Genomic DNA, 23,586 nt, shown 5'->3' with positions numbered 1-23,586 from the left:
TTTCCCAGCATAACACTTTAAAATGGTTCAGCAAAGAAAGCATAACACACATTGCATTAGGTTTAATTCACACCCTTGAGGCAGTGAGCTAATTTTTTAAAGAATCCTAGTTGGAAATATACCTCTCCACTCCTGCTCCCAACCCCCAGAATCCAGAAGCAGTTGGTTAGCATCTGAAAGAACCTAAATCAGGAGTCTACCCTCCAGAGGTAGCAACTGGAAGAACTTGGCTTATAAACTATTTTAATCTGTACTAGTGGGTTTACTAATGAGCTTAAGTAATATTATAAATATTTTTAAAACATGAATGACACTCTATGTAGATTACTTAGAATTACCATTTGGCATTTCTCTGCCTCTGCCTTAGGTATAAAGACTCTGGGAAGTCAACAATATTTGGAATGCTGCTTAGGCTCCAATTTGGATATACCTAGAATGCAGGATTCCATAGCCTGATCTCTCTAGGTTAGTTGAATCCTTCCTCTAGAAGACTGGTTCTCAAAGTGTGATCTGGGGGTCACATGAGAGTCCCTGAGACATTTTCAGGGGGCCACCAAGGTCAAAACTATTTTATAACACTAAGAAATTATTTGCTCTTTACATTCTCTTTCTCTCATGAGAGCACAGTGGAGTTTTCCAGAGACTACATGAAGTGTGAAAATGATGTCATCCCTTACAGCTACTGGAATACAAGCTTATATGTTGTATTCTCGAGTTTTAAAAATGTCTCAGCTTTAATTTCTAATATGGTAAATATCAATAGATATAATTCATATAAAACATAAGCTCTCTTGGGGTACTAAGCAATTTTTAAGAGTATAAAATAAAGAGGTTCTATGACCAACCATAGCTCTAAAATATCTTCACATCTGCCACAAGTGAATCTTTCATGCTAAATGACAGCCTAGAGTTCTCAAGATGCAGGCAACTAAGACTTTACACAGCTTACTGTTTTGGGGTCTGCTTAGGATTAATAAAACAACATGTAAACTGCTTAGTAAAGGACCTGGAATACAGCACAATAAATGTAAGCTGTTTTCTACTCCCTTTGTTATTATTTATCTTGTAGTATACAAGTCATCTTCATTTAAGTGTAGTGTAACTTAAATTAACTTGTAGTGTAGTGTAGTGTAACTTAAATTAACTTGTAAATTAACTTATAGATGTTTAAGTCATCTTAAATTGCTCCTGGAACTCAGTGAAAGTATAAATAAATAAATAAATAAAGTCATGCTAATCACAACTTCTTTAAGTGGTCACTAATTATCTGATTAATAATTTATCCCAGAGCTTTGCTAGTGACTGACGAGTGATATCAACTTTAATAGTCTGTACTTTCTAGAAACCAACTTTTCCCCTTAATCTGATACCTCTTCTGTTTGTCAATACTCACTGCTAATGGACTACCATCACATTTGCTGAATTTTCAATATGAGATATAATTTACATAAATCTAAAAGCGTCTAAAAATTTAAGGTGTCTAGCTGCTTTATAATTATCTACTCACCATCTTGTGTTTCAATTCTATCTTAATAGTGTTTTCCTACCCCTTCCAGTTTGAAAACAATTTTCCTTACTTGAGAAAATGAATGCAGGAAATGAGTTCTTGCTTTTACATATTTCAATATGACACTACCTTCTACTTGAAGTTGGTCTATTCTCTTTTCTCCCTTTGCTTAAATATACACTTTTCTATTCATCTTATGTAAAATGACTTTCCAGTTTATATACAGAAAAAAAAAAAATCAGGACTATATAGTAATNATTTTCAATATGAGATATAATTTACATAAATCTAAAAGCGTCTAAAAATTTAAGGTGTCTAGCTGCTTTATAATTATCTACTCACCATCTTGTGTTTCAATTCTATCTTAATAGTGTTTTTCCTACCCCTTCCAGTTTGAAAACAATTTTCCTTACTTGAGAAAATGAATGCAGGAAATGAGTTCTTGCTTTTTACATATTTCAATATGACACTACCTTCTACTTGAAGTTGGTCTATTCTCTTTTCTCCCTTTGCTTAAATATACAATTTTCTATTCATCTTATGTAAAATGACTTTCCAGTTTATATACAGAAAAAAAAAAATCAGGACTATATAGTAATACTTTTTAAGCTGCCTAAAATACTTTACTTTTATAATATTCTATTTAGTTAGAGTCTAGTATTATCAAAAAAGCTTGAGTAGTCATAGTCTATTAGAGAAATGACTTTCATCTGTCCCATGAACATCTTTCTTACAATGATAAATCTACATTTGCTTTTGGTCATTCACCAAGCCATATGCCTAACAGGAAAGGATTTGAGTCAATCCGCCCATTTTATGCAGGTCAGTTATAAAATCTTTGTCCCTAGGTATCTGAACTGAAATAAAATTAATCACTGAGGTAAATGTTCAATGTTATCAGTATTTATGTCCTGACTCAACAATCCTCAGAATTCTATTTTCTCATTTTGTAAAATTATCTATCTTACAAGAAACAGAAAAATAAGTAGAGGGAGAAAAGTTAACTATTTTGATGTCTACCAGAACATACAGGGACCAAAATTCTAATAGCTATTTTATGGTTCTGAAATTCTTATAATTCCTAAAACACACTTTTTAATCTTCCCACATTTTGTAACACATCACAGACTTAAAACTAACCAAACTAAGTATATTTATGTATTTTTCTCAAATATAGCATAACTTGAAAAGCAAAATAAAATGTGACCAAGACCACTGAGAATCAGCAACTCTCGATTATCTGCCTGAAGTTGGCACACTGAGTCATCCTCCCTGGGAGAGGATGGGTAGCTATCTCTACACTGCAGTCCCCTGATTCCTGTACTAGATGTGAGTTATTGTCTTGCTGACCAAAGCAATGGCTATTCCACTATATTCAGCAAAACAATTCAACCTTAATCATCAATGAGAAAAACAGAAAGTTTAATAACTGCTAGATGTTTTAATATAGAATAACTTATTTAATGTGAAGAAAATTTAAACCTTTTTTGGTTCATTTAAAATTACTAATAAGCAAAATTATTGCATTCCAAATTTATACCATCTCCTTTCCCTTTAATAATGAGAGGTAAGGATGCTGTACCTGGGGGATACAGGCTGATCTATTTCTCTATCATTATACTTCCAAAGTGTGGGCCACTGAACATCAATCCTACGTGAAATACGCTTCCAGAAAGAAACCACTGTATAGTTAAATCAGTTTTTTAAAATATCACTTAGTCTCTTCTTGGAAATTAGCAAGGCCACTGGTATATTAAAGGCTCTGGGAAATCCTGTAGTAAGCAGGTGGTTGGAGAGAGGAGGGAGAAGGGAAGAGAAGGGAGGGTAACAAAATGGAAGGACGAAGGGTACCAGAAAGAAGATAAAGTAATGGGAAGAGGCGGAGGAAGGGAAAAAAGAGTGGAAGGGGGATGGGGCAAGTTGAGAGGGGGAAGAGATGGAGGAGAAAGAAAAAGAAGAAATAAAACTTCTAATTCTGTTTAGTTTACTATTTACCCAAATTATTTTTTCAATACACTCATTTTTTTACAAAACACATATTTGTATCCCTCAGAACTAATGATCTGTGGAAAACATCCTAGCAATACTGGTAAAGGAAGGTATCTAACTCCACCAAAGTTTTTTTGCTTAGAGCAGTGGTTCTTAACTGGGAGTGATTCTGTCCCCCAAGGAACATTTGAAAAAGTCTGGATACATATTTGGTTGTCACAACTGGGGGAGGGGGTGCTACTGGTAACTAACAGACGAAAGGGGTACTAATATTAACAACTATCCTACAATGCACAGGACCACTTCCCACAACAAAAAAAGTATCTGGCCTCAAGTGTTGATAGTGCCAAAGGTGAGAAATCCTGGCTTAAACAAATAACAAATTAACATCAACTTTAAGATATATTCCTAATTCCTCTCAAAAACAGAAAAGGACATTAACAGAAAACTGATAAAATCCGAGTAAGCATACTGAGTTTAGCTAATAGTATCACACCAATGTTAATACTGTAGTTGTGAAAAGTGTGCCATGGTTGCGTAAGATGTAAACATCAGAGAAAGCTGAGTGAAGGAAGTACTCTGTACTATTTGCAGCTTTTCGTAAAAGTAGAATATTCCTAAATTAGAAAGTTCCCTTTTTTTAAAAGCAAGAGTAGCTGGGTATAAAGTGACCTCACTGTAATCTTTAATCTCATATTCTAAGTATTCAAAAAGACATTCACAAATATATTTCGAGTTAAGATCCAGTTGTTTCCCTTCTCAGCACTGTCTTTGGCTCTAGAAAAAAAAATTTTCCCCAGTTTTATATAACTCAAGAGACCAACATCTCTTTCCAGGATTACTGTGATAAATACACTGTAATTAGTTTAAATTGCCTGTTTTATTCCCCTCCACCCTAGGTCCATCCTCCATAGAATATACTAACTGTTAAAATCTTTCAGCCAGTATGCTCAGTCCTTGTAGGTCCTAATTAAGGCATAAAAGATTCCTTTTTGCCTGTTATCTCCACAACCTTATCTACTCCAACTACACTCAGCCCTCTGGAGGCCACCGGTCCAGCACCTGTGGGGTTCAACCAAACACAGGTTCACCTAACCGGAGACTGAAAATTTTCAGAGGGGAAAAAATAAAAATAACACAACAATAAAAATAACACAAATTAATAAATTATTACACTATTTACGCAGCATTTACACTGTGTTAGGTACCATGTGTCACCTAGAGATAATTTTGAATTGAAGGATGTGCACAGCTATGCCACTTTATATGAGGGACTTGAGCATTCATGGGTTTTGGTATCCACTGGGGTTCTGGAACCAATCCCTGCACATACTGAGAAGTAACTATGTACCCCCTTTTCCCTCTCAGGCTCTAATATGAGACCAGTACCTGTCTCCTGAATATGTCATAGTTTTTCATGCATGTGTTCCCTTTGCCAAAAATTCCAATTTTCTATACACATAAATATCTATCAATCTTTTAACACCCAGTATTTGGCAATTACATCATTCACAGAGCTTTCTCTGATTCCCCTACTTTGACAAAAATCAGACAGTCTATCATCCTTAGCACTTCTGTGCCTTACTTCTAAATTATTACTGCATCTAGCATATTATGTTATGATTATTTGCTCATGCCTACTTCTTCTGTTAGATTATAAGCTCCTTAAAGGGAAGGATTAGGTTTTAGATATCTTTATAACTGTGAAAATCAACACTGCACTCTACATGCTAAGAAATAATGTATAAACACTTTGTAAATGGTGGTGATTTACATATTTAAGTTGTTATTGAGGTAAAGAATGCTCATCTAAACTAGTACTCTGTACCTCAAAGGTTTATTTATTTTATTTTATTTTTGAGACAGTCTCGTTCTGCCACCCAGGCTGGAGGGCAGTGGAGCGACCTTGGCTCACTGCAACCTCTGCCTCCCGGGTTCAAGCGATTCTCCTGCCTCAGCCTCCCTAGTAGCTGGAATTACAGGCATGTGCCACCATGCCCAGCTAATTTTTTTTTTTTTGGTAGAGATGAGAGTTTTGCCATGTTGGCCAGGCTAATCTCAAACTCCTGACCTCAGATGATCTACTTGCCTCAGCCTCCCAAATTGCTGGGATTACAGGCGTGAAACAACACACCCAGCCCAAAGGTTTAAAATATCTATTCTAGATAGTTTTTACTGTATGGATCAAATCTTCTACTGGCTTATTAAGAAGCATTTGTTGGACAGGTGCAGTGGTTCACACCTGTAATCCCAGAACTATGGGAGGCTGATACAGGCAGATCACAAGGTCAGGAGTTTGAGACCAGCCTGGCCAATATGGTGAAACCCCGTCTCTACTAAAAATACAAAAATTAGCTGGGCGTGGTGGCACGCGCCTGTAATCCCAGCTACTAGGGAGACTGAGGCAGAAGAATCTTCAGAACTCGGGAGGAGGAGGTAGCAGTGAGCCGAGATCGTGCCACTGCACTGCAGCCTGGGTGACAGAGCCAGACTCTTGTCTCAAAAACAAATAAAGGAGCATTTATTGTTTTTCCCCCAAGCTTTTATTGGTTCAAGCTTGAGAGGAATGTCTGCATTTTCTTAACTTATTCTTAAATGATATACTGGGCTAAGGAATGCTTAGAAGGAATGTGAAATTCATTTAAACTCATCTTTAGTTTAAAAGAAGTAATAGGCCGGCGCGGTGGCTCACGCTTGTAATCCCAGCACTTTGGGAGGCCGAGGCGGGCGGATCACGAGGTCAGGAGATTGAGACCATCCTGTGAATGGTGAAACCCCATCTGTACTAAAAATACAAAATATTAGCTGGGCGTGGTGGCGGGCGCCTGTAGTCCCAGCTACTCAGGAGGCTTAGGCGGGAGAATGGCGTAAACCCTGGAGGCGGAGCTTGCAGTGAGCCGAGATCGCGCCACTGCACTCCAGCCTGGGCAACAGAGCAATACTTCATTTCAAAAAAATAAAAATAAAAAAAATTTTAAAAGTAATAGTTAAGCTCCAAAAGAATTGTGAAGAATAAGTCTATGATGATTTAATTCTGTTGTTTTATGTTTTAATATGTTCAGTAGAGATGGGAGTTTTGCCATGTTGGCCAGGCTAATCTCGAACTTCTGACCTCAGATAATAAATACACAAACATAAATATTCAGATACAAATACATACCAAACAAGGACTAAATTTTTTAAATGTTAAAGCTTTGTCTATCGAGTTTTTATTGGACAGTATACTAATGATATTGAACAGTGGAGTAGGAAAGGCCTTGTTAAGAATGCCAAGTATTCTGCTTTATAGGAGCTCAGTTTCAGTATTTCTCCAGAAGCAAGCACAGCTACCCTGATATAAGATGGGCTTCTGAAACTTACTTATATGCTAGTCATCTATCAAGATAATTCATAGGTTAAGTCTGATTCTCTGAGGGGGGAATTTATCAATGGTCAAACTACATTTGCTCAATTTCCTCGACTTTTTGTCTAAATTTGTTATCTAGGTTGTAATAGCAACAAATAGAAGGAAGAATGTTGCAATGAACAGTATATATTTTATGGGGTTTGTATCAAGTTCAAACAAGATCCTCCTTTGTAAAGTCATTCAGTAATGAGAATGAATTCAGGAAATCATGTTCCCTCTGAGACTACATCTCAGAAATGGTATGCCAAATCTCAAAATGGTATGCCAAAAAAGACATCAGACTAGCTAGCTGCAACGCCAGGTTTAAATCCCAGTGCCACTAATGAAAAGCTGAATAGTCTAAATAAGTCATTTATTCCCCATTCCATTTTTACATCTATAACCAAGAGTGGGCTGTATGACAACATCTCTTAGTCCCTTACAGATCTAACATCCTACAAGTCTAATCATTAGGATTCCCTACTCCAAACTTGGCTGAGACTGAACTTCAATTAGGGAATATGGGAAGAATCTCTACAGAAGAAAAGAGCAAGAGAGAGATAAAATTAATTGCTGTCTTACATTATACGACTATTTACCATCATATCACTTTGATCAGCTATACCCGTTATAGAATAAAAGAACATATTTAAATCAGTGTTTCTTGATATTAGATTATACAACACTAAAAGAACATAGTTTTACTGAAAAAAAAATGATCCTACTTTTGTCTGTTTTACTTTGGTTTCTGGGTAATTTTGCTTTTGTATTCTTTGTATTTGGAATAAAGCAAAATCATAAAATAAAAAACTTAGATGTTAAATTCTCTCAAGAATCTTATTTGTAAAATGGAAATAACATCTACCACAGTTATACTGCTATCCAGATTGCTGAAAGATCAAATGAGACACTAAAATAATGATACTTTTAGAAAGTTAAGTAGTAGTAGTTGTAGCAGCAGCAACAGCGATAGCGGCAAATACTTATTGAGCATTTATTATATTCTAAGCACTCTTCTTAGTATTTCACATGTAGTTATCTAGGAAGCACTCACAGCTATCCTGTCATGTAGATATTATTATCATCATCTCCATTTTATAGATGAGGAAACAGAGGCACAAACTGGTTAAATAATTGATTAATAAGTGATAGAACCAAGTTTCAGACCAGACAATCTGTTTCCAGAACTTAACCTCTTAACTACCAAAGATAGGATTCGTCTCTGGCAAAAAGATCATGCTCATTTTACCATACCAAGGGTACCATATAAATAAGTGCGGTTATCCTGGAATAACAGGTTAGATTTTGGATGGTTCCATAATTCTGGAAGATTCAGATCACGTTTGAGAGATACTCTTAGATCAATGTCCCTGGTGGAAAAAAATGCTCATTTAAAGACCAGCTTGCCCTTGGGGGAAAAAAACCTTTGTAATACTTCTCCTAGCTGAGTCTAGTAGGTAGGTCATTTTCTTAGGACCAATAGCAGTAAAATAAAGTGTTTTGAAGTGGTGCTATTTAATTGTATTAGTTATTTGTATCATGAACTTCAATGGTTTTAAGAGAATATTTCTTTGAACTTACACAGTAACTGCCTGTGCTGAGTAGGCTTCCTAACATACAAACTGATGGAGAAACTATCTGTGTTAGGTTGCTGTTTGAATCACTCACCATATAAGTAGTTTTAAATTGGCTGCTAAAGAACTCATTCAAAATGTGTAACAGCCACTGACCTGGGCATAGTACCTATCCCTATGTGAAAAGGGTTAGTTAATTCCCAGAAGTCTCCATGAAACCCACACCTCGGCCGGGTGCCGTGGCTCACTCCTGTAATCCCAGCACTTTGGGAGGCCAAGGCGGGTGTATCACCTGAGGTCAGGAGTTCGAGACCAGCCTGACCAACACGGTGAAACCCTGTCTGTACTAAAAATAAAAAATTACCGAGGCAGGTGGATCATGAGGTCAGGAGATTGAGACCATCCTGGCTAACACGGTGAAACCCCGTCTCTACTAAAAATACAAAAAATTAGCTGGGCGAGGTGGCAGATGCGTGTAGTCCCAGTTACTTGGGAGACTGAGGCAGGAGAATGGCGTGAACCTGGGAGGCGGAGCTTGCAGTGAGCTGATATCACGCCACTGCACTCCAGTCTGGACAAAATCCGCCTCACCGGGCGGTGGGGAATCAGCCGGGTGGGGTGGCAGGCGCCTGTAGTCCCAGCTACTCAGGAGGCTGAGGCAGGTGAATGGCGTGAACCCTGGAGGCAGAGCTTGCAGTGAGCCTAGATCCCGCCACTGCACTCCAGCCTGGGATCCAGCCTGGGCGACAGAGAGAGACTCAGTCTCAAAAAAAAAAAAAAAAAAAAAAAAAAATCTAGCTGTGCGGGGGGGACTGCCCCTATCGCCCCAGCTACTCGGGAAGCTGAGGCAGGAGAATCTCTTGAACCCAGGAAGCGGAGGTTGCAGTGAGCCGATACTGCGCCACTGCACTCCAGTCTGGGGGGTTGCAGTGAGCTGAGATAGTGCCACTGCACTCCAGCCTGGGCGAAAGAGTGAGACTCTGTCTCAAAAAAAAAAAAAAAAAACCCAAAAACAAACAAACAAACAAACAAAACCCACCCCCCCCCCCACCTCCACCTTAAACAAGGTGGGGCAATCAAAGCTGTACAAGAGTGGTTACAACCATGAACAGCAGGTCCAGTTGGCTTTTCAAAAGCTGGAAAGATGACAGGGCAGAATACCTTAGTCTTTTCTATCTGTTGGGCCCAAAAGAGAAGAGAAAAAGTGTTTTGTACCTGGATCACATGAAAATGGGAACCTGCAATAAGTTACAGTATGTAGGATGCTGCTAAAGTATACTGAAGAAAAACTTAAGAGTTTTTTTAATACATAGGGAAGGCCAGGCAGGGTGGCTCACACCTGTAAGTTCAACACTTTGGGAGGCCGAGGCAGGTGGATCATTTGAGCCCAGGAATTTGAGACCAGCCTGGGCAACAGGCTTTTATAGAGATCCCCATCTCTATAAAAAAATACAAAAACAAGGCTGGGTGCAGTGGCTCACGCCTGTAATCCCGGCACTATGGGAGGCTGAGGCAGGCAGATCATGAGGTCAGGAGATCAAGACCATCGTGGCCAACATGATGAAACCCCGTCTCTACTAAAAGACAAAAAATTAGCTGGGCATGGTACCACATGCCTGTAGTCCCAGCTACTCAGGAGGCTGAGGCAGGGGAATCACTTGAACCCAGGAGGTGGAAGTTGCAGTGAGCTGAGATCACACCATTGCACTCCAGCCTAGCGACAGAGCAAGACTCCGTCTCAAAAAAAAAAAGCTGGGCGTGGTGGTATGTACCTGTGGTCCCAGCTATTCATGAAGCTGAGGTGGGAGGATCACCTGGTCACCTGAGCCTAGGGAGGTCAAGGCTGCAGTGAGCCATGATCACACCACAGCACTCCAGCCTGGGTGACAGAGTGAGAACCTGTCCCCTCCAGCCCTCCAAAAAAGAGAAAGGAAAATAAAAAGTAAAATATTCTCTGTTCTTCCCTTGGAGGAAGCTTAAAAACAACTAGGTCACCAGTGATCAACTCACAGTTGCATACAGAAGTGAATGGAAACAAGATTTGACCCTAAGGTCAAATATTTTGCATATCATCTATGCAATATAACCTAGGAACCAAAACAAGAGGAAGGAAATTCACAGTCCTAAATTCACAGTCCTAAGTTCACTTTAGCACCTGGAAAAATAAGTTACTGAGATCATTAGAGTTCCTAGTTCTTTGGACAAAAGGAAGGAAAGGGATAAGGTAATATAGTACTCTTAGACCAGAAGCACACACACACACACACAAAGTTTCTGTTAAACACATAACTCAAAGAGATACTCCTGACTCTCCACTGACCTAAGTCTAGAAGAAAGGGGCAAGAGAATGGCATATTTAGATCACTAGTCCACCACTGGAAGACTAACCATAACGTTTTTACTTGCCAGCATCTTCACTAAAAGCACATCTAGAACTCCTATGTCATACGACTGTAATATTGGTTACAGAATTAACATAGGTCCTAAGTAAAAATTCCATTCGTATGAAAATATCCTATCTTCAAAGCATGAAGAAAAACTACAAAATATGGTATTAAAACTAACTTTATTTTGTTTAATGTATTAGGTGATGAAATCATTATTGCTTTTCAAAAGGGAAACAAACAATATACCTGAGATAGCTTCCAAAGTAAGCAACAATATTTGGGTGTTTACAGTCTTTCATCATAATAATTTCTTGCTGCACAACTGCAAAGTCTTCTCCTAGAATAAAACATAAGCATGTTGAATATTTAGAGGTAAGTTTCAAAATGCTCGTTTATTTCAAAACACAATAAAATAATTATACCTATTAATAAGTATAACATAATTAATGAGTTATAAATAAAACATAGCCATTAAGTTAATGGTATTACTTTTAATGACAATTTCAGTCCTGACTTGAGAGAAAATATAGCACAGTTAGTAAAAACATGAACTCTGGTCCCAGACTTTCTGGATTAAAATCCTAACTCTGTTCCTCACTAAACTGTGCAAGCTTGGGTAAACTATTTGACTTCTCTGTGCCAATTCCATCCTCAGTAAAATAGTAATAGCGTATCTCATAGGGATGTTGTTGTAAGGGTTAAATGAACCAATACATGTAAAATGCTTAGAACAGTGCCTGGCACAGAGTATGCTTTATACAAGTATTTGCTATTATTATTATTATTATGCCTTGGACATAATCATAGGTATAATCCATCAATAGGAAATGTAAATTACTTTTTCCTTTATTTCTAAATAACATTTAATACAATTTTAGCACAAAGAAGTAATTCTTTTTTAAGTTAGGGCAGGAACCCTTATACACCAAGTGTGTCAAATTTATCTCCAAAGGCTGTTTGTAGAGCTGAGAGGCCTACACTCGAGCAGTACTGGATTACCAGATGGCCCACATTCACAGGCTTATCCTGCATTTGGGTGCCTTGTTCCAACTGTGTTAGGATGCAGAATGGGATTGTATTTTAGCCTGGTCAGACTATTAGCAAATAATCTCTCTCCTACTGCCCCCTTGTCCAAACTCTCTAAAATAAGATCTGGCAATCCTATAGCAGTATCACATGCTGTGGCTCCTGAATGAACACTTGTCATGGAGAGATACAGAACTGCAGTGAATGCAAATGTGGTGAACCAGAGACTATGCAGAAAGAGAACAAGTGGAAGTGCTTACTCTGAAATAAAAGTAGCTTTGTATTACTAATTCAGCTTTTAAAGTATTATATACTATGAATAGCCTGATTAAATGTAAATTAGTAGCAAAGTAAAAAACAGAAGGCTTCCCCAATTACTGCTCAAATCATAAGTATGAGGTCATTGTGGTAAGCCCTGACATTTCTGGCCTTGGCATTTTGCTACTGCAAATGTAACTGAGACGTGAAACAGCCCAACCATGAACCATGTGAACCCAATATCAAAATCCACCTTACTGCCCCAGTTACAAGAGAAGAAATAATGGAGAGGACACACTTCTTATGTTGAGTTCTTAATTTCTGCATTGATGTGAGCACAAAATCACAGATCTCCAAAGATATAATTTTTAGGCTTTCAAAAATTTGGAAGATTATTGAACTATGATCTTCTTATCACTTTACTTCCCACCATTAAGGATTCCTGATTTTCTGTGTATTAGAAGAAATCAAAGTTAGAAATAACAAAGCCAAAATAAGACACACACCAATTTTTATAGGTATACTAGGTACTTTGTAAGTTCTGGACTTTTAGTTTCTCACTCAACCCAAAATTATACTTTTATTCAATCTAGTGAAAGAGTTGTATACAGTCAAAGTTGATCTAGTTAGAGTGAACCCAAGACTTTAGTTTGATGGTTGGGAGACAAAAGCTCTCTTTCTGGGGGTAGTCCTGAGAGTTATCAGCAGTCATGATATAACCTCAAAGGGAGTCAGCCTTAGGATAAAGTTAATATGTGGAAAGCACTGAGGAGAAACAGGTAAAAGGAAGCATATTGAGCTACTACAGCAAGCCTCACCTGCCTCTGTAATTTTCACATACACCTGTACATGACCAACAAACTCTGTGTATTGTTTAAGCCACTTCAGCTGGGGCTTCTGCTACAGGTAACTATAAGCATCATAACTTCTACAGTGATCTTTGTATACACTGATGTCTGCATGTCTATGTGTTCACTAGAATACAAAGTCCTCTAGGATAGGATTATGTCTTCATAATCTTTGTACCCCTAATACCTAAGATGTGATCAATAAAGAACTGTTGACTGAATGAATCTACAACACCACATAATTCCTTTCTATGATGACTGTAAATCCAGAATATCAGCTTTTGGTTTAATTTCATCCAATTGTTAGCATGTTTTATATAATTAATTGCCTATATATTATTCCTTTGATTTCTAATAAAACGTATTAGTGGCTTTAGGTTTTCAACTGCAGCTTTCCCATGAAATACTACTGATCCAAAGTGTATCATTTTGTACTATTAAGTCAACTTTATGTGATTGTGAGAATGGTCAAATTAAATTCTACATTTTTGTGGGAAAAAAATCCAAAGAAAAGTTCACCTACTCAATTTTAAAGGTAAATAAAAAATGTAGATTTGGGTAAGAAAAAAGTAGAGTTTAATACATTAATAATCCAAAGGATTTAAAGAACTTTGTTCAAGGCTCATGAGAAATACATTATAAAGATAGGCCTATCATGAGTAAAGCAGCAGGGGGTAACTGCCCCCATGATTCAATTACCTCTCACTGGGTCCCCCCACAACACATGGGGATTATGGGAACTATAATTCAAGATGAGATATGGGTAGGGACACAACCAAACTACATCATTCCACTTCTGGTCCCTCCCAAATCTCAGGTCCTCATATTTCAAATCACAATCGTGTCTTTCCAACAGTCCCCCAAAGTCTTAGTTCACTCTGGCATCAACCCAAAAGTCCAAGTCCAAAGTCTCGTCTGAGACAAGGCAAGTCCCTTCTACCTATGAGCCTGTAAAATCAAAAGCAAGTGAGTTACTTTCTAGATACAATGGGGGTACAGGCATTGGGTAAATACAGCTGTTCCAATGGGAGAAACGAAAAACAAAGGGGCTACAGGCCCCTCGCAAGTCTAAAATCCAATAGGGTAGTCATTAAACCTTAAAGTTCCAAAATGATCTCTTTTGACTCCATATCTCACACCCAGGTCATGCTGATAACAAGAGGTGGGCTCCCATGGCCTTGGGCAGCTCCACCCCTGTAGCTTTGCAGGGTACAGCTCCCCTCCTGGCTGCTTTCACAGGCTGGAATTGAGTGTATCTGCAGCTTTTTCAGGCGCACAGTGCAAGCTGTTGGTGGATCTACCATTCTGAGGCCCGGAGGACAGTGACCATCTTCTTACAGTTCCACTAGGCAGTACTGCAGTGGGAACTCTGTGTGGGGGCTCCAACCCCATGTTTCCCTTCTGCACTGCCCTAGCAGAACCGTGAGGGCTCCACCTTTGCCGCAAACTTCTGTCTGGACATCCAGGCATTTCTATAGATCCTCTGAAATCTAGCCAGAGGTTCTCAAACCTCAATTCTTGGTTTCTGTGCACCTGTGGGCTCAATACCATGTGGAAACTGCCAGGTTTGGGGCTTGCACCCTCTGAAGCAAGGGCCTGAGATGTACATTGGCCCCTTTCAGCCATGGCTGCAGTGGCTAGGATGCAGAGCACCAAGTCCGTAGGCTGCACACAGCAGGGGGAACCTTGGGCCTGGCCCACAACACCATTTTTTCCTCCTAAGCCTCTGGGCCTGTGATGGGAGGGGCAGCTGCAAAAGTCTCTGAAACGCCCTGGAGACATGTTCCCCTTGTCTTAGTGATTAACATTTGGTTCCTTGTTACTTATGTAAATTTCTGCAGTAGGTTTGAATTTCTCCTGAAGAAAAGGGGGTTTTCTTTTCTATCGCACTGTGGGGCTGCAAATTTTCCAAACTTTTATGCTCTGCTTCCTCTTGAATGCTTTGCTCCCTAGAAATTTCTTCCACCAGATACCCTAAATCATCTCTCTCAAGTTCAAAGTTCCACATATCCCTAGGGCAGGGGCAAAATGCTGCCACTCTCTTTGCTAAAGCCTAACGAGAGTCACCTCTGCTCTAGTACCCAACAGGTTCCTCATCTCCATCTGAGAGCACCTCAGTCTGGACTTTATTGTCCATATCACTATCAGCATTTTGGTCAAAGCCATTCAACATGTCTCTAGAAAGTTCCAAACATTCCCACGTCTTTCTGTCTTCTGAGCCCTACAGTCTCTGGGAATTTCCAAACTTTTCCACGTTTTCTTCTTCTGAGCCCTCCAAACGGTTCCAATCTCTGCCTGTTACCCAATTCCAAAGTTGCTTCCAGATTTTCACGTATCTTTACAGCAGCACTCCACTCCTGGTACCAATTTACTGTAACAGTCCATTCTCGTGCTGCTAATAAAGACACACCCAAGACTGGGTAATTTATAAAGGAAAAGGGTTTAATTGACTCAAAGTTTGGCATGGCTGGGGAGGGCTCAGTAAACTTACAATCATGGCAGAGGGGGAAGCAAACACATCCTTCTTCACATGATGGCAGGTGGGAGAAGTATGAGCAAAAGGGGGAAAAGCCACTTATTAAATCATCAGATCTTATGAGAACTCACTCACTATCACGAGAACAGCAGCAGGGGTAACTGCCCCGTGATGCAATTACCTCCCATGAAGTCCCTCCCATAACATGTGGGGATTATGGGAACGATTCAAGACGAGATTTGGGTAGGAACACAGCTAAACTATATCAATAATCAAAACAATAATAGCTTAAAGATTAACCCTGAATAGGTCCCTTATCTCTGTCACATTAAGTCCACACTTTGCTGCTGGCCCTGTCTACAGATTCCAGCACAGTGTCACTATTAAGGATATGCACTTTGAAATCAGAAAACCTAATTACGAATCTTGGTTTCACAATTTACTAGTTGTATCATCTCAGGCAAATTTGTCTGTCTCTGTCTCCTGTTTCTCTTCTGTTTCTTTCTTTCTCTCTTTTTCCTTCCCTCCCCTACACCCTTTTGTCTCTGTATTATAGTAATTATATCATGTTTCATGTAATAATGTGATTATATATTATATATATTATAGCAACTACCCATAGTCACAATTCTATGCCCCTTACTCTATTTTTCCCCATTTACCACACTTAACATATTATATGTTTACTTATAATATGTGTGTCTCCCTAGCACATTAGACTCTTTCAATATAAATGAATTAATGAATTATTCCAAAGGTAATAACCAACTGAAACCCATAAGAAAAAAATAAGGTGGTATAAACAATAGAAGTAGAAAATTTTCATTATTTGCTATATATGACTGTGCTCCTGGAAAACAAACACTTGAACAAAAGGCAGAAACAATTTTTTAAAATCCTTCAATAACATATTAGAATGTGTCAAATTAAATTGTGTACCTAAGAATAAGCTTTAAAACCCATAGGCTCCATATAAAGTTTAAACTTGCTTTTAAAATCTTTAAAATGATAATTATTAAGTTATTTAAACATTATTTAAACTACATTTTATTTAAATACTAAACATTTGATTTATTATTAAATTATCATTTTAAATAGAATCTGCTCTGTTGTTAGTTTTCATGTTAAATAGCTGTTTGATACTGCAAAGAATTATTTCATTATAATGACATTTGTCAAGACGCTTCTGGAAAACCAAGTTAGCTTATCAGAGTCATGAAGACGTTAAACATGTAGAAGAGAGAAATAAAGATGATTAAAAGAAAATAAGAAAACAAAGTATTCTGAGAGATAAAAGACCTGAAAAGAGCAAAAGACACTTCTCTTCTGAATAGAAGAACTTACTATGGTAAAGACGGCAAGTACCTTATGAATTAATAACTGTATTATTGCAATTCCAATCAAAATGCCAATTGAGTCCTGAAAAAATTATACTTAAATTCACCTGAAAAAATAAACATGAAGGAACAGTTTTCTAATAGATATTATTCTGAAATAAGTAGCTCTTATTTAGAATTGATACATCTGGAATAATTCTCATCTTTCTGATTCTTTATCCTGGATCACGTTAAATGTCCTACAGCCAGAAACAAGAAAAAGAAATAAAAGACGTCCAAATTGAAAAGGAAGAAGTAAAATTATATTTGCTGGAAGATGACATATAGAAAGCTCTAAGGATTCCACAAAAAAACTGTTAGAGCTAATAAACAAATTCAGCAAAGCTGCAGGATACAAAGTCAACTGCATTTATACATACTAACAGCAATCTGAAAAGGAAAATAATCCCAATTACAACAGCATCAAAAAGAATACCTAGTAATAAACTTAACCAAGGAGGAGGAAGACTTGTACTCTGAAAATTACAAAACGTTTAATTAGAAAAATAAATGGAAAGACATGCCATGTTTATCGACTTTTGAAAGAGCACTGTTAAAATGTTCATACTACCCAATGTGATCGACAAAATCAATGTAGTCTGGAAAACAAACAGCAACTTTTTTCTTTCAGAAATAGAAAACACAATCCTAAAATTTAGATAGAACCACAAAGAACCCCAAATAGCCAAAAGAATCTTGAGAAAAAAGAATAAAGGCTGGAGGTCTCATACTTCCTGGTTTCAAAACATTACAAAGCTACGGTAATCAAACAATGTGGCACTGGCATAAAGACAGACATATAGACCAATGGAATAGAGAAAAGAAAACCCAAAATAAACACATGCATATAAGGTCAAATCCTCTTTTACAAGGATGCCAAGACTATGCAATGGGGTAAAACAGTATTCACCAAAAGGTGCTAGGAAAAAGTCGATGGCCGTATGCAAAAGAATGACATTGGATGTTATCCTACATACACAAAAAATTCAGCTTTAATTAATTAAATACTTGAATATTAATTAAATACTTATATGCAAGGCCTGAAACTATAACTCTTAAAGAAAAACACAGGGCAAAGCATTCATAATATTGGTCTTGGCAATTATTACTTGGATATGACATTAAAAGCACAGGCAACAAAAGCAAAAACAGACAACTGAAATTCCATCACTAAAAAGCTTCTGCACAGCACAAGAAACAGAATGAAAAGACAACCTATGGAATCTAAGAAAATATTTGCAAACCATATATGTGGTGAGGGGTTATTAGATACTCCTACAAGGCAAGAGCAAAACAAAACCTACCAAATAATTGGATTAAAAAATGAGTGAAGGGCCGGGTGCAGTGGCTCATGCCTGTAATCCCAGCACTTCTGGAGGCCGAGGTAGGCGGATCACCTACCTCGTTCGAGAGCAGCCTTCCCAACATGGCAAAACCCAGACTTCATTAAAAATACAAAAAATTAGCTGGGTGTAGTGGAGGCATCTGTAATCCCAGGTACTCAGGAGACTGAGGTGGAAGAATTGCTTGAACCCAGGAGGTGGAGGTTGCAGTGAGCCAAGACTGTGCCACTGTACTCTAGCTTGGGCAATAGAGTGAGAGTCTATCTTTTAAAAAAAAAAAAAAAAAAAAAAAGCAATGGGAGATGGATACATGAATTAGCTTTATTTGATCTGAATTTCACAACATACATATGCATCAGAATACCATGTTGTAAGCTGTAAACAAACAGTATACAATTTTTGTCATTTATACAGTAATCATACTGGGGATTTTTTTTTTTTTAAGAGCAAAGGATTGAACAGAAATTTCTCAAAAAAAAGATATACACATGGCCAACAGATCTATATCAAAAGATGTCCAACATCACTGTCTTCAGGGAAATGCAAATCAAAACCATGATGTCACCTCTCACCTGTTCAGAAGGCCATTATAAAAAACAAAACACAACAAAACAAAACGAGAAAATAGCAAGTGTTGGCCCAGTATGAATACCCCCGTCCACTGTTGATGGGAATGTAAAATGGTATAGCCACTATGGAAAACAGTATAGAAGTTCCTCTAAATATTAAAAATAGAAATGCAATATGATCCAGCAATCTTACTTGTGGGTATACACCCAAAAGAACTGAAATTAGAATCTCAAAGAGACATTTGCACTCCAGAAAGCAGAATGGTCATGGCCAGAGGCTGGGGGAAGGAAGAATTAGGAGTTGCTGTTCAGCGCGTAAAGAATTTCAGTCATGCAAGATGAAAAAATTCTAGAATATAATCTATAACATAATGGTTATAGTTAACAATACTGTACTAAATATTTAAATTTGTTAACAGGATAGATATCATGTGATGTGTTTTTACCACCATTGATAAAAAGAGACAAACTCTAAAATATTTGAAGAGATTTATTTTGAGCCAAATATGAATGACCAGTGGTCTGTAATACAGCTCCAAGAGATCCTGAGAACATGTGCCCAAAGTGGTTGGTTTTATACATTTTAGGGAGACATAAGACATCAATCAAAACACGTACGGTGGGCCGGGTGCAGTGGCTTAGTCCTGTAATCCCAGCACTTTGGGAGTCCAAGGTGGGTGGATTACCTGAGGCCAGGAGTTTGAGACCAGCCTGGCCAAAATGGTGAAACCCCATCTCTACTAAAAATACAAAAATTAGCCAGGTGTGATGGCACATGCCTGTAATCCCAGCCGTGTGGGAGGCTGAGGCAGGAGAATGGCGTGAACCCAGGAGGTGGAGCTTGCAGTGAGCCAAGATGGCGCCCCTGCACTCCAGCCTAGGTGACAGAGCGAGACTCCGTCTCAAAAAAAAAATAAAAAATAAAAAATAAAAATAAAATTAATGGGTAGTGAAGACCAAGGTTTTATCATGCAGATGAAGCCTCCAGGTAGCAGACTTCAGAGATTTTGTCAGACCTATAAAGTACCAGACTCAGTTAATTCTCTCCTAGATCAGGAAAAAGACCTAGAAAGGAAAATGAATTCTCTATGGAATACAGATTTCCCCCACAAGAGACAGCTTTGCAGGACCATTTCAAAATATATCAAAGAAATATACTTGGGATAAAATACTTCAATTTCTTGCAGGGCCTGCTATCTGTCATGTGATGCTATACTAGAGTCAGGATGGAATTTGGTGTCTTATTGCTACAAAAAGTCTGTTCACTAGTCTTAAGATTCTCTGTTTAAATGTTAATGTTGGTCAGCTGAGCCTGAATTCCAAAGGGAGGAGGGTATAATGAGGATGTGGAGTCTCATTATGATGATAACATCATGGCCTGAACTAGTTTTTCAGGTTAACTTTGGAATGCACTTGGCTGAGGAGAGCTGGGGAGCTTAGAATTTTATTTTTGGGTTACACCATAGTAATTTTAAAATGTCCTATAGCCCAGAGAAAATTTAAGCTTAGACTATGAAAATAAATAAGGTTTCTCATGCCATTGTTATGGGTATTTCATTCTCAAATCTTCCATTTCCATTCTATTTCAAACACAGAGAAGTGCGAACATACATGTATGTTCCATGTAAAAGTGTTTTAAAGTCAAGTTCAAATTAACTTTTAATTTCATGTGCGGTGTCATTCAAAATACATAATTTCTAAACTCCATTTCCTATGGTAGAAACAATAAATGAAATTAACAGTACTTGAGTCGTTCATGAAAGGAGTCAAACTCTGTAAAATATTTGAAGAGATTTATTCTGAGCCAAATATGAGTGATCAATGGCCCATAACAGAGCCCTCAGGAGACCTGAGAACATATGCCCAAGGTGGTTGGGGTACAGCCTAGTTTTATACATTTTAGGGAGTGCTGAGGCATCAATCAAATACATTTAAGACTTAACATTGGTTCGATCTAGAAGGGTGGGACAGCTCAAAGCAGGGTGGTGGGGTGGGGGTTGAGGTAGTGGCTTCCAGGTCAGAGGTAGATTTCTAAAATGTTCCGATTGGCAATTGGCTTAAACAGTTATCATCGATAGAAAGGAATGTCTAGGTTGTGATAAGGGGTTGCAGAGACCACGGTTTTATCACCCAGATGAAACCTCCAGGTAGTAGGCTTCAGAGAGAATAGACTGTAAATGTTTCTCATCAGACGTAAGATCTGCATTAATGTTAATACCAGTCAGCTTTCCCTGAACTCCAAAAGGGAAGAGGGTGTAATGAGGCATGTTCAACCTCCACTTCCATCGTCGCCTGAGTTTTTCAGGGTAACTTCGGAATGCCTTTGGTCCAGCGGAGGGGTTCATTCAGATGGTTGGGAGACCTTGGAACTTTATTTTTTGATTTACACAGTAATCTATGGCTAACATTCCAGCTTCTCTTAAGTTGTCAATTATTGTCTCAAACTACTGGAGTACCAGGAAATACTCTGAAATACTACATTAAACTATCAGGGTATCTTGAAACCCAATGGCTAACCTTTAAAAAGATAAGAAATTGGCTTAAGTAATAACAATATAAAATTAGAAAAAACTTCTAAAACCACAAAAGCAGCACCCAACTTTGAATTTTTTGAAGAAATATTAAAGCCCTGATCAATAACAGAAATACAAAGGAAGTATCTAATAATTCTATTGATTCCTAGTTATTTCAAAACAAATGAAAAAATGATTGTAAGAGCAATATTCGTATTTTTTTCAGAAATGAGAATGAAGAAAACCACCCTTCACCTGATAAAAATAACTTAGAGCCTATTTATTTGTTTGGCTGTATTTTACTAAGTGCTCTTGATTAATGCTTAAGTATCACTTATATTTACATACATTGTTACTGAATGGACACTTGGGTTCACAAAGTCAAGAAGAAATTTCCCTTGCTCAAACTATCTAAACAAAAAAAGAAGCCAGGCACAGTGGCTCACACCTGTACTCCCAGCATGTTAGGAGGCTGAGGCAGGTGGTTTGCTTCAGCCCAGGAGTTTCAGACTAGCCTGGGCAACGTGGTGAAACCTCATCTGTAGAAAAAAATTAAATAAGCCAAATAAGCTGGGTATGGTGGTGTGAGCCTGTAGTCCCAGCTACTTGGGAGGCTTAACTGGGAGGACTGACTGAGCCCGGGTGGTTGAGGCTGCAGTAAGCTGTGGCTGTGCCACTGCACTCCAGCCTGGGTGATAGAGACAGACTCTATCTAAAAAAAACAAAAAAACAAAAAAACAAAAAAAAAAAAAGGAAAAGGGGGGAAAAAAAAAGAAAGAAAGAAAGAAAGAAAGAAAGAAACCATGGCCCTGGCTCCCTAAAAAAAAAGTCCTACTCTAGAACTGGGCATGGTGTTGGAAGCCTGTAGCCCCAGATATTTGGGAGACTGAGGTGAGAGTTTGATCCAACTTGGGCAACATAGTGAGACCTCATCTTTAAGACAAAAAGAAAAAATTTCTACCCTAACGCTGTGTTTCCCAACTCTGTTTTCCTAATGCCGCTCCCCCATGAAATTTTAATACCACAGATATTCTGCATGTTTATGTATTATGCATATATACAAATATATATATCTGTGCTTTACACATAAAACGAATTAAGATTTTTTTCATCCCAAAGAACCAGTTCCACTCCTTTCTTATTTTAAAGGAATATTTGAGAAAACATTCTCTAGTGCAAACGGATTGTGTCCAGGTAGTCAGGGAAGGAGGGCTTAACTTGAGCTTCCTGACCTATAAACCTGGTGGGTCTCCTTTTCTTACCTGATCCAGCTCTTTTGAGAGCCAGGTTTACCCAAGTGGTTCTGATGGAAGGCCCAAAATAAGGAAGATACGTATAACTCAGGAGTGAATTTCTAGTGAAAATCCTCTGGAGTATATCCCTCCCACCTACTAAAAATGATGGCAGCATCCCTACAGTTTCTATATGTAAAGTAAGTACTATAGGAGACTCAAAAAATGTTTTTGGAGTAAGGACAGAAAAGGGAAAATAGAGCATGATGTAGATTTTAAGGGAAGTGAAGAACACAATGGGCAAAAATTTTTCTGCTTTTATCATGCCCACCAACAAGAACAGTGACATACTGTTCAAAACAGTTTTAGCCATGCACAGTGGTTTATGTTTGTAATCCCAGAACATTGGGAGGGCGAGGCAGGACAATCACTTGAGGCCAGGAGTTCGAGACCAGCCTGGGCAACACAGTGAGACCCAGTCTCTACAAAAAAAACTTAAAAATTAGCCTGGTGTGGTGGTGCACACCTGCTAATCCCAGCTAGTAGTGAGGCTAAGTCAGGAGAATTGCTTGAGCCCAGGAGTTGGGGCTGCAGTGAGCTATGATCACATCACTATACTCCAGCCTGGGTGACAGGGTGAGATCCTGTCTCTAAAAGAAAAGAAAAAAAAAATCCCCCAAAAGAAAAAAAGTTAAATAAAATAGTTCTAATTTTGGACGTTTTTCATCTCCCAACTTTCTGTTCTCTCACCAGACCTGATTTAAAGATAATGTTTTAGCAGCTCCTGATCTGTTCTTGAGGTTACATAGGCATAAACCATAGCTGTATAAAACTCATGAAAATGAGTTCCTCACTTTGGGAGGCCGAGACGGGAGGATCACGAGGTCAGGAGATCGAGACCATCCTGGCTAACATGGTGAAACCCCGTCTCTACTAAAAATACAAAACACTAGCAGGGCGAGGTGGCGGGCGCCTGTAGTCCCAGCTACTCAGGAGGCTGAGGCAGGAGAATGGCGTGAACCCAGGAGGCGGAGCTTGCAGTGAGCCGAGATTGCGCCACTGTACTCCAGTCTGGGCGACAGAGCGAGACTCCACCTCAAAAA

The 23,586-nt window shown here is 38.4% G+C and overlaps 1 protein-coding gene across 1 annotated transcript in view; it reads right to left on the bottom strand.

Moving 5' to 3' along the window:
• The window catches only part of MAP4K3 (mitogen-activated protein kinase kinase kinase kinase 3), a 194,868-nt gene that overhangs the window by 98,182 nt on the left and 73,100 nt on the right, over positions 1 to 23,586 (bottom strand). The window contains 1 exon segment of the mRNA XM_017892944.1: positions 11,089 to 11,179. Within this exon segment, the coding sequence (XP_017748433.1) occupies positions 11,089 to 11,179 (91 nt within the window).

The sequence above is a fragment of the Rhinopithecus bieti genome, unplaced genomic scaffold (assembly GCF_001698545.2).
Source record: "Rhinopithecus bieti isolate Rb0 unplaced genomic scaffold, ASM169854v2 scaffold_22439, whole genome shotgun sequence".
NCBI lineage: Eukaryota > Metazoa > Chordata > Mammalia > Primates > Cercopithecidae > Rhinopithecus > Rhinopithecus bieti.
The sequence above is the reverse complement of the archived record's forward strand: the minus strand, read 5'-3'. Positions and strand labels throughout refer to the sequence as shown.